The 12,699-nt window shown below is 40.5% G+C and overlaps 1 protein-coding gene across 1 annotated transcript in view; it reads left to right on the top strand.

Moving 5' to 3' along the window:
* The first annotated feature begins 1,115 nt into the window (after positions 1-1,115).
* The window catches only part of LOC120560219, a 61,492-nt gene continuing 49,908 nt past the window's right edge, over positions 1,116-12,699 (top strand). Inside the window, exon 1 of the mRNA XM_039802492.1 lies at positions 1,116-1,185. Within this exon, the coding sequence (XP_039658426.1) occupies positions 1,146-1,185 (40 nt within the window). The 5' untranslated portion in view covers positions 1,116-1,145. The remainder of the gene's footprint in view (positions 1,186-12,699) is intronic.

The following is a 12,699-nucleotide window of genomic DNA, read 5'->3' as shown; positions in this document are numbered from 1 at the left end:
GACTTAAACCCCATTGAGCTGGTTTGGGATGAACTGGACAGAAAAGTGAAAGCAAAGCAACCTACAAGTGCCACACATTTATGGGAACTTCTGCAACAGAGTTGGGAAGAATTTTCTGAAGAACATTTGATTTCCATTGTAGAAAGAATGCCACGAGTGTGTTCAGCTGTTATATCTGCCAATTTATTCATTTTCCCTAAATGGTGCCTGAACCAATATTTTAATGTCAGCAACAATAGTAGAACAACTTTTTTATTGGTCAGATTTAAATTATTTAAACATCATTAAATATCAAAACAATAACTTATTTTATCGGTGAGTTGCTGTTAAATAACAAAAAGAAGAACCAATAGATTGCAGAAGCATAACAACGTGCTGGATCTCTTAAAAGTCTCTTGATAGTAAAGGTTGCTGATCCCTGATAGAATCAATAGTTTGATCACCAATCAATATAACGTTTAGAAGAGCTGTAGTTGAGTTCCATATGAAAGACTGCTTGTCTGCTGATGTTCACACGGCAACAAGACTGTGCTAGTGTTAATCTGATGGAACATGTCAGAAACCACAGTCCTACTATTTGTCATCTGTGTTCAGCTTTTTATCAAGCCATCAGTTTCACAGAGATTCAGTTCAGAGAAGTTCCCTTCAGTCCACAGACACACAATCACACTCTTTTTCCTACTTTCGTTCTGTCAAACTTCATCCTGATAGGCTGTGTGCTGAATGGGAGGAATGTCCGGCCAAGGTGGCTGCAACAGCCTACAACCGAGATGGCCACATTCTTAAAACTACAACACCCAGAGCAGCATCAGCGAGAGCAAGCTGCCAGCAATCCAGCAGGTGACTGGAGTTTAACGAGGCAGAGACAGAGACAGATATGTAGTGCTTTTATTTAGTTGTTTCATGTTCACAAACACACGCAAGACAAGGATAGTTATACTTTGGAAACAGGGGGCATGTTTCCGACTTTGACGTCAGAATATCCGAGTTCCGAGTACAAATGGAATGCACTATAAATGAGATGTATTCCAGTAAAGCTCCGCCTCTTCCTGTATGCAGATCCAACCTGAGGACAGCACATGTGATGATCAGAGCAGAGAGCAGACAGACGGGAAGACGGTCGCAGAGAGACCCTCCACCTCGAAATGGACCACCTGATGCTGCTGCTGCTGCTGTGGAGCTCAGGTACCACTCTGCTTTAAACATCGTCTCTTCTTATCATCCATTGAGTCTTTATTTCCTCTCAGACACACAAAGTGCCTCGTGGCTTTATAACACACCAACGTTTCAATTGCAGTGTTCAAACATTTCATATTCACATATCAATCTTTAAATCAGAGACTGAGAAAGAAAAGACAAAAAGGGAAAATGGATTTAGTCAAATCGTCATAAATCTTACTCTCGTTTAGATTATATTTTTCATCCTGTGAAATACATGAAATTTCTATATCGGACCATGCAATGGTCTCTTTGGAAATCACTCTTAATGAATCTTATAAAACTAAAATGTGGAGATTTAATAATCTGTTATTAGAAGATTAAATATTCTGAGCATGAGAGCAATGAGAGCATGGATTGAAGACTAATATTCATAATTTATCATCTGAAATAGCCCCATCCATACTTTGGGATGCAGCAAAAGCTTCTTTGAGAGGACATATTATATACTACTCCTCTTATAAAAATAAAGAAAGAAAATTAATTACTGATGGTTTAAAGGAAGAATTATTATTTAGAGAAGCGTTGCATAAGCAAGATCAATCTGAAGAAAATTGGAAAAAATTAGATATAGCTAGAGCAAATTTCAACTTAGATAAATTCAATTCAATTCAATTTTATTTATAGTATCAAATCATAGCAAAAGTTATCTCGAGACACTTTACAGATAGAGTAGGTCTAGACCACACTCTATAATTTCCAAAACCCCAACAATTACAGTAATTCCCTCAAGAGCAAGCATTAGCAGTGGCTATCGCGACAGTGGCGAGGAAAAACTCCCTTTTAGGAAGAAACCTCGGCAGACCCAGACTCTTGGTAGGCGGTGTCTGACGGGCCGGTTGGGGGTGTGATGAACAGTGGCGATAATAGTCACATTAGAGGTCACAGTGACTTCGAAGGTTATCGTGGAAGTTCATGTCATAGCAGGGCACATCGTGTTATACTGAGTAGTGCAGTGCCCTATACCGGATCCAGACTACTCTGTGCATAGGAACATCACAGCAGGGCGTTGCGGGATGTAGCGTGGCGCTGCAGAGCATGGGTGGATGCGGCGGATGCAGCAGGACACAGCAGGATGCAGCAGGATGCGGCCGGGAATTGCAGAGAATCACAGAGCATAGCTCTGCGAAGAAGAAACATAAGGACTCCGGGGAGTAAACTCCCCAGAGCTAGATTAGTAACAAGCAATTCTGGGACAGGATGCATACAAAAGTAACAAGTAGAGATGAGAGAGCAGCTCAGTGTGTCATAGGAAGGAAACAGCCTCCCCTGCAGTCTAGAATTATAATAGCATAACTAAGAGAGGCAGGTTAAAGAGAGGTGCCTGGTCGGGCTAGAACTCTCCCCAACCGGATCGGGCTGTACTGGCCTGCCTCCCTCTACTCTCGCTATATTATACTACGAGGAGAAGCAGGTGGGCCGGGTTAGGTGGACGCTGCAACTCCTCACTCCCTAACTATAAGCTTTATCAAAGAGGAGGGTTTTCAGTTTACTCTTAAATGTGGTGACGGTGTCTGCCCCTCGAACCCAGATCGGGAGCTGGTTCCATAGGAGAGGAGCCTGATAGCTGAAGGCTCTGGCTCCCATTCTACTTTTAGAGACTCTAGGGACCACAAGTAGCTCTGCATTCTGGGAGCGCAGTGCTCTAGTGGGACAATAAGGTAATAAGAGCTCTTCTAGGTATGATGGTGCTTGACCATTTAGAGCTTTGTAAGTCAGGAGGAGGATTTTAAATTCGATCCTAGATTTCACAGGAAGCCAATGCAGAGAAGCTAATACAGGAGAAATATGATCTCTTCTCTTAATTCTCGTCAGAACACGTGCTGCAGCATTCTGGATCAGCTGGAGAGTCTTAAGGGACTTATTTGGGCAACCTGATAATAAGGAATTGCAGTAATCTAGTCTAGAAGTAACGAATGCATAGACTAGTTTTTCAGCATCGTTTTGAGACAGGATATTCCTAATTTTGGCAATGTTACGAAGATGGAAAAAGGCTATTCTTGAGGTTTGTTTTAAGTGGGCGTTGAAGGATATATCCTGATCAAAAATAACTCCCAAATTTCTGACAGCAGTGCTGGAGGCCAGGGCAATACCATCCAGAGTAGCTATATCTTTCAAAAACGAAGTTCGGCGGTGCATTGGTCCTATCACAATAACTTCAGTTTTGTCTGAGTTTAACATCAGGAAATTGTGGGTCATCCAGGATTTTATATCCTCAATACACGTTTGAAGTCTTGCTAACTGACCACTTTCATCTGGCTTAATTGACAGATATAATTGGGTATCGTCTGTGTAACAGTGATAGTTAATTGAGTGTTTCCTAATAATATTTCCTAGAGGAAGCATATATAAGGAAAATAGAATTGGTCCAAGCACTGAGCCTTGAGGAACACCATGGCTAACTTTAGCGTGCTTGGAGGGTTTATCGTTAATGTTAACAAATTGGGATCGCTCAGAGAAATAGGACTTGAACCAGCTTAGTGCGATTCCTTTAATGCCAACTAAGTGTTCCAGTCTCTGTAACAGGATGGTATGGTCAATAGTGTCAAATGCAGCACTAAGATCTAGTAAAACATGAATGGAGACAAGTCCTTTGTCTGCAGCTGTTAGAAGGTCGTTAGTAATTTTCACCAGTGCCGTCTCTGTGCTATGATTCTTTCTAAATCCTGATTGAAAATAATCAAATAAACTGTTGCTATGTAGAAAATTACATAACTGATTAGCAACCACCTTCTCAAGGATCTTGGATAGAAAGGGAAGGTTAGATATAGGTCTATAGTTTGCTAAGACCTCAGGATCTAGGGTGTTTTTTTTCAGAAGAGGTTTTATCACAGCTATTTTAAATGACTGCGGTACATAACCTGTTAATAAGGACATACTGATCATATCTAGTAGTGAAGTGTTTACCACGGGTAACGCTTCTTTGAGTAGCCTCGTTGGGATGGGGTCTAAGAGACAGGTAGTTGGCTTAGCTGAGGATATCTTTAACATTAATTGTTGAAGGTCTATAGGATAAAAGCAGTCTAAGTATATGTCGGGACTAGTCGTTCGTTCTAGCGGTCCTGCATTTAAAGGTGACCCGTTAGAAGTTGAGGGCAAAAGGTGATGAATTTTATCTCTAATTGTTATAATTTTATCATTAAAGAAGCTCATGAAGTCATCACTACTCAGTGCTAGAGGAATAGATGGCTCAGTAGAGCTGTGACTATCTGTCAGCCTGGCTACAGTGCTGAAAAGAAACCTTGGGTTGTTCTTATTTTCTTCTATTAGTGAAGAGTAATAGTCTGATCTGGCTTTTCTTAGGGCCTTCCTATAGGTTTTGAGACTTTCTTGCCAATCCAAACGGGATTCTTCCACTTTGGTGGAGCGCCACTTACTTTCGAGGTTTCGCGAGATTTGTTTTAATTTGCGAGTTTGGGAGTTATACCAAGGAGCTATTTTCCTTTGCTTTATCGTCTTCTTTTTGAGAGGAGCGACAGAGTCTAAGGTCGTCCGTAGGCAAGTCGTAGCACCGTCTACAAATGTATCAATTTGAGAGGGACTGAGGTTAACATAGAGGTCCTCTGTTATGTTAAGGCACGACATAGAGTGGAATGCTGTTGGAATATCTTCCTTAAATTTAGCTATAGCATTGTCAGATAAGCATCTAGTGTAGAAGCTATTATCTAGTTTAGTATGGTCAGGTAGCAAGAATTCAAAAGTAATTAAAAAATGATCTGATAATACCAAATTCTGCGGAAATATTATTAAATCCTCAATTTCAATACCATATGCCAGCACAAGGTCGAGGGTGTGGTTAAAACAGTGCGTCGCCTTGTGCACACTCTGACTGAAACCCATTGAATCCAGTAATGAGTTGAAAGCAGTAGTAAGGCTATTGCTGTCAACGTCCACATTGATATTAAAATCACCTACAATAAGTACTTTGTCTGATTTAAGGACTACACATGATAAAAACTCTGAGAATTCAGATAAAAATTCAGAATACGGACCTGGAGCTCGGTAGACAACAACAAATATAATTGGCTGTTCTGATTTCCGTGTTGGATGTTGAAGATTAAGAACAAGGCTTTCAAAAGAGTTATAATTTAGTTTGGGTTTAGGATTAATTAACAGGCTTGAATCAAATATGGCTGCAACTCCCCCTCCTCGGCCTGAGCCTCTAGGAATTTGAGTATTAATATGACTGGGAGGAGTCGCTTCATTTAGACTAACATATTCTTCATGGCCCAGCCACGTTTCAGTAAGACAGAATAGATCAATTTGATTATCAGATATCAATTCATTTACTAGTACTGCTTTAGATCACTCAAACTATATTAAACAAAAAAGTATGTATTTGAAACAAAAAAATTATGAATTTGGGAATAGACCAGGGACACTATTAGCACATTATTTGAAAATGAAGTAACATACAAGCCATTAGAAATTAATATATCATTTTTTTTATTTTTATAGTGGTTTATATAAATCAGAAAATATTTCAATCCCTGAGGCAACAACCTTTTTAGACCGTTTGGATCAACCTCAGGTTACAGTCTCAGATCAACAAACCATTAATAAAAACTTGTCTGAGGAAGAGATGTTTTCTGTAATTAAATCATTACCAGCAAATAAATCTCCAGGCCCAGATGGTTTTTCTGGAGACTTTTATAAAACTTTCTGGCCACAACTTAAATTAGTTTTTATGTTAATGGTTAACGACTTCTCTAGCCATTACAATCTTCCTGTTTCTATGAAAACAGCTAGAATCTCTGTCATATGGAAAGAAGGTAAAGATCCTCAAAGTTGTGCCTCATATAGGCCAATAAGTTTGCTTAATTGTGACTATAAAATTATTACAAAACTGTTATCGAAGAGATTAGAATTAATTCTCCCAAAATTTATAAATTTAGATCAAACTGGATTCATTAAAAGGGGGGATAGGACTTCCAAATTTGTTATGGTACTACTGGGCTTGCCAAGTTAGAAATATTATAAGTTGGAAGTTGGGAACTAGTTCTCTTTGGGTAGCACTGGAATCACTAACATGCTATCCATTGGAGATCACAACAATACTTTATGTTAACAAACTGCAGTCCCTGATGAATGTAGAGGGGTTCCCCCCTTTACAATCCACATTGAAAGCTTGGCAGGACTGTAATAGGTATCTGAGCACAGAAGGTCATAGAAGCAAAAACTCTCCTATTGCATTTAACCCCGACTGTCTAGCTCTCTCTCAAACTGACTTTCGAAATTGGTCACTTCATGGTTTGAAAACTTTTTCAGATATGTTTGATTAAGACTCTCAATCTATTAAATCCTTTACTGCTATTTGTGCAGAATATCAAATCAGTTTTTTTTAAATACTTGCAGGTTCGTCACATCATTGTATATTTATATAAAAAGGGACAACTTAGATTCTATCCCACTGAGCTGGAACAATTCATTATTTCTGCTACTTCGCTTAAGTGTAAGATATCTCACTTTTTGTCTGAGAATTTTCAGAATTTTATCTGAAAGTTCCCAGAACTCTTTTTCTTCTTTGAGAACAAATTGGGAATTAGAGCTTAAAAAGGAGTTTAGTGAAAAAGAATGGCTAACTCTGTACGGAATTGACCTCACCTTTAACTATAAACATTAAAGTTAAGGAAACTAATTATAAATTCCTGTATAAATACTATATAACCCCAGTGAAGCTTAAAGTGATGGTTCGGAGTAATTCACCCTAGGGTCCTTTGCACCATGACCTCGAGCCAAACACCCCCCCAGAAGCTTTTTTCACCTGGGTCTAACACTGGGCGAGTTAGCGTAGAGTAGCGTTAGCCGCTGAGTAGCTTAGCGCGGGGCTAATGGACCCACGTTTGTATCTCTTAAATGACCCCACTAATAATGCCCGAAATGATACCAAAGGTCTACACTAGTATATATAGGTTATGCTCTCATAAAACGATGGATTGGAAAGTTTGTAAGTACACCATGAACACTTGCTTGCTCTCTTCTGCTCTCTGTTGCTGCTGCTGCTGCTACCTGCTGCTGCTACCTGCAGTTAGACGAGTGCTTAGGGCCGTCTATAAATTACTACACCGAAAAGAGATACAACAAAAATATTTATTAATTTAATGATTAAATAAGGTAATGTCTCCAAACTTACCTCAATTATTACTTGTCTCCTGCTAGTTATATTACAGCACTTACTTTAAAAAATAAGTTAAATTAAAAAATATTTTTGTTGTATCTCTTTTCGGTGTTGTAATTTGTAGACGTCCCTAAGCACTCGTCTCACAGCAGCAACAACAACAGCAGAGAGCAGAAGCCAGCAGGCAAGTGTTATTTACATAAACTTCTGGTGTACTTACAAACTTTCCAATCCATCGTTTTATTAGAGCATAACCTATATATACTAGTGTAGACCTTTGGTATCATTTCGGGCATTATTAGTGGGGTCATTTAAGAGATACAAACGTGGGTCCATTAGCCCCGCGCTAAGCTATTCAGCGGCTAACGCTACTCTACGCTAACTCGCCCAATGTTAGACCCAGGTGAAAAAAGCTTCTGGGGGGGTGTTTGGCTCGAGGTCATGGTGCAAAGGACCCTAGGGTGAAACTACTCCGAACCATCACTTTAATACCTTCGATCATATAAATTCTCCTATGTGTAGCAAATGTGGAACTGAATTAGGAACATTCATGCATTTATTTTGGTATTGTAAAGCTGTTTATTCCTTTTGGGAGAGGATTCATAAACAATTCAAGATATGTGTAACTGTACTTTTGAGTTATGCCCTATGTTATATTTGTTGAATTATGATGTGGAAAATAAGTTTCTCTATACAAGAAAATGTGAGTTTACAATGTTTTCCCATTTTGCCAATAAATGTATACTTACTACATGGATTTCCCAGTCAGGACCCACATTGGATCAATGGCTGGAGCAGATAATAGACTTGTTGCCCATTGAACAAATTACAAGTAAACGGCATTCAAGACTGCAAGATTTCTTATCCACATGGTCCTTAGTACTGAATTATATAAAGACTATAAAATGATGAATTCACATTGAATAATGGATAACCCACAGAGTGTGGTAACGTAGGATTATTATTATCTTTTTTTTTTTTTCTTTATTGTTTGGTGTGGTTGTGTTTTGGAGTATGTCTTGTATGTATTGTATGTATGTATTGTATGTAAGTTTTTGTGAGTTAAATTGTGAATATAAAAAAAAGAATCCTTCAGATTTTCATCAAATCAAACCACATTTCTGATTCCGTTGTTATTTCTGTAACATCCGACCTTAACCCTAATTATTTAACAATACCCTGAACTAATGATAACATATCAGAAATTATAACTTTACTGATCATCAGAACCAAACAGAATCTGCAGATTGTTTAACAGTTATCAGAGATGATCCAGAATGAAAATCTGAAGAATTTAGCAGGGTGGTTTTCGGTTCGGGGTGGAGATTTAATATTTGGAGTTTTGTTTTTATGTTTTAAATGTGTTTAAGTTTGTGGAAAATTCAGCGCAGACAGATTCTGTGTGATCCTGCTGATAATCAGTAATCATCCGTGTGGTTTTTATTGATAAGCAGGAAATTGTGCAGAAAGTTTAGCGGTGACTCGTCCTCATGACAGCTCTACAGGAAACACTGCAGCATGTGATCAGTGTTACTGGGTGGGAGATGATCAGGTTGATATCTGTGTTTCCTGTTCTCTCTCCTGCAGCCCTATCACAGCTGATTGTTATCTGAATGCTAACGCTAACACAGGAGGCTTTTATTGTGAAGCAGTCAAAGGATACAGTCTGGTCTAAACACGTCTTTAGTTGGTTCAGCTGGGGGGGAGACAGCTGCAGAGTCAGTAATAAATGCGTAGTTCATTACTTATCAGTACTTCATCTGAAAACAATATGAAGACAATAGCAACCATAGATATAGCTATGATAGTAAGAGAGTCTTTCAGCAGCTCAGTCTCAGTCAAAAGCGTACAAATAACACGGGTTTCTCACTTTGAAAATACGTGCAATGTGTACGCCAAAGTCAAAATGTGCGTGCAGTAGATACGTGGAGCGCTCCATTAACAGTAATGGAGACCGGTGCGTTTTATATGCACGCGGCTCTTGCAGTCTTGCTCACGTATAGTATAAAGAGACGTGGGACCACGTAAGGAGGTTGGTTGGGTGGCGGATGGGTAAAACACAGGACTTTCACCCGGGAGATTGGGGTTTGCGTCCTGCGTGTGGTGATTTTCAGCCATTTTTTTTTTTTTTGTTATGCCTTCCCCAATATTTCTTCCCTAAACCCAACCGTCTATTAGCGTGTTTTTGTGGTTATGTGCCGTGTTTTTGTCACTTTCTTATGTTACTAAAGCCTTTCTCTGCATTCTTTTCCTAAACCCAACCCAAATTTTTTATTTTTTTTGGCGTGACGTTGTTCTTGCAATAGTACGTCACGGTCTTGCGATAACACGCAACGTGGCGACGCGAGCCGCGTGCATATAAAACGCACCGGTCTCCCTTACTGTAATTGGACCGCTCCACGTATGTACTGCACGAAGAATTTGACTTTGGCGTACACATTGCACGAGTGTAAACCTGTGTTATTTGTACGCTTTTGAGTGAGACCGGGATGCTTGCAGAGATCATAGAGATGAAAACATGAATAAAAATCAGTTTATTCTTAAAGGAGAGGACGTCTGCTCCCAACCAGTTAAAGAAAACATGACAACATGTTTATGACAGAATACACACTAAACACTAAACACTGGGGGCTAGATTTACTAACACTAGCGCAGTTTGCGCTGCGTCCGTTTATGCGAGTTCGGTAATAGCGCACGCTATGCTTCCACATTTTGCGTAGTATTTATCAACCCTGACACCCATCAGCCAATCAGCGTCTTTCTCCGCCCACTAGACCGTAGATTGCGCTGTAGCAAAGCGGTACTTGTGCTATGATACAGCTGAGTGCAGACTGCGATATTCCCACTGCTGATGCTAGGACTGTTTGAAATGATCCTGATGCCGAATATTTGTAATGTGCGAAGCAAGTTTAACAACTGGTGAATGGGATGTGAACGCTGAGTGGGAGATTCAATTTCATCTTTGATTTCTTCCAGTAACTCTAATATTGCATGGCTGCTTGATCTGTAACGCTAAATGATGTTGTGTTCACTGACAAAGTGTGATTCTTCTGTTAAAAATATTTTCAGCCTCGCCTATGTCTTCGTCTTTGTTCAAATTACTGTTGCCATTTCACCAGCGGCACAAAGCTCTACGAGGAAACTTCGTTTGCGGCTGGTTTAAAGAGCCGGAGAATTTCCCCGCAGAATAGAGGCGCTCTTACTGACAGTCTTTGTAAATACCACGGAATATATAATTAGGGGCACTTTGCGCTTATCCTCCCACCTTTTGGGTGGAACTCCCACTTTCCCCCGACCCTCCCACGAACACGATATTGAAAGCGCAACTTGTCTCTTCTCGCTCATGTGGCAGACAATCTGCGATTTTACCCAAGGCGCCCTGCGGCTTTTGTAAATAGCCCGCGCACGGTTACGTCCGTCTTTGCGGACCAATTAGGCGCCTGGAAACGAGCATAAAGAATAAAATCTTAGCCCTGAGTGTTTGTGTTTGTTTGTGTGTGTGTGTGTGTGTGTGTGTGTGTGTGTGTGTGTGTGTGTGTGTGTGTGTGTGTGAGTGTGTGCGTGTCTGTGTGTGTGTGTTTTTGTCTGTGTGCGTTTGTGTGAGTGTGTGTGTGTGTTTATATATGTGTGTTAGTGCGTGAGTGTGTGTCTGTGTGTGTGTGTGTGTGTGTGTGACTTTTTAAGTGTGTGTGTGTGTTTGTGTGTATGTGATAGTGTGTGTGTGAGTGTGTTTATGTGTGCGTGTATGTGTGTGTATGTATGTGTGAGTGTGTGCTCGCCTGTGTTTTTGTCTATGTGTTTTGTGTGAGTGTGTGTGTGTGTGTATGTATGTGTGAGTTTAATAATAATAATAATAATACATAAGTTTTATATAGCGCTTTACATGGAACTCAAAGACGCTTTACAAACAAAAGAAAGAAAGAAAGAAAGAAAGAAACAAACAAACAAACAAACAAGATAAGTAAATTATGGATAGGCCAATTGAAACAAGTGAGTTTTGAGCAGTTTTTTAAAGGTGTTCAGTGAGTCCGAGTTTCTGATGTGGATGGGGAGTGAGTTCCAGAGGGTGGGGGCAGCTATTATAAAAAAGGCTCGGTCCCCCAAAGTTCGGTGGGTTGATTTGGTGATGGGTTTGAGGAGGTTTAAGTCTGCTGAGCAAAGGCATCTGGAGGTGCGATGGTGCTGTAAGAGGTCTGTGAGGTATGGAGGGGCCAGATTATTGAGAGCTTTGTAGGTGATGAGAAGAACTTTGTAATGGATGCGCTGTTGTACAGGGAGCCAGTGAAGCTGTTGAAGGACGATGTGTTGTCTTGAACCGGTGTGGGTGAGGAGGCGAGCAGCAGAGTTTTGAACGTATTGCAGTTTTTGTAAGACAGATGAAGGGAGACCATATAGGAGGCTGTTGCAGTAGTAAAGTCTTGATGTAATGAATGCATGGATGAGAGTTTCAGCAGCAGATGTCGAGAGGGTGGGGCGAAGACGAGCAATGTTACGTAGGTGGAAAAAGGCAGTTTTGGTGATGTGACGGATATGGGGCTTAAAAGTGAATGTGGGGTCAAAAATGAAACCAAGATTTCGGATCTGGAGTGAGGTGTTGACTGTATGTCCAGCGATGGAGAAAGCGAAATCTTGGGAGGAGGCGAGTAGTGATTTTGGACCAATGATGATGATTTCAGATTTGTTGTAGTTGAGTTTAAGGAAGTTGGCAGTCATCCAGGTTTGTATTGAAGAGAGGCATTTTGTGATGGTTGATACTGTGGCAGGAGTGATGGATCTAGTGCTGAGGTATAGTTGTGTGTCGTCTGTGTAACTGTGGAATTTGAGTCCGTGATTTTGAATGATAAGTCCAAGCATATACAGGACAAACAGAAGAGGACCTAGCACTGAACCTTGAGGGACTCCGTGATTGACCGGTATGGTATGGGACGTACAGTTGTTGATGGATATGAATTGAGATCTGTTGGTGAGGTAGGAGGTGAACCAGGAGAGCGCTGAACCAGAGATGCCCAGATTTTTTAGACGTTGTAGAAGGATGGAGTGGGCAATGGTGTCGAAAGCGGCAGAGAGGTCAAGTAGGATGAGAATAGAGAGGGAACCAGAGTCAGAAGCAAGCAGGAGGTCATTGGTTACTTTGAGTAGTGCAGTTTCAGTAGAGTGATGAGAGCGGAATCCAGACTGAAAGGTTTCGTAGAGCTGATTGGAAAGAAGGTGATGTTTTAGTTGAGAGGCAACAGAGCATTCCAGGATTTTTGATAGGAAAGGTAAGGAATAATAGCCCCACAGAAAGAAGGTTGGCTACTATTCAACAGCTTTTTTGAGGATTGGGGAAGGGCAGGGACTTGTAGGAACCGGTCCGTTCCACG

This window comes from Perca fluviatilis, chromosome 6 (assembly GCF_010015445.1).
Source record: "Perca fluviatilis chromosome 6, GENO_Pfluv_1.0, whole genome shotgun sequence".
Lineage (NCBI taxonomy): Eukaryota > Metazoa > Chordata > Actinopteri > Perciformes > Percidae > Perca > Perca fluviatilis.
This window is presented reverse-complemented; position numbering and strand designations above follow the sequence as displayed.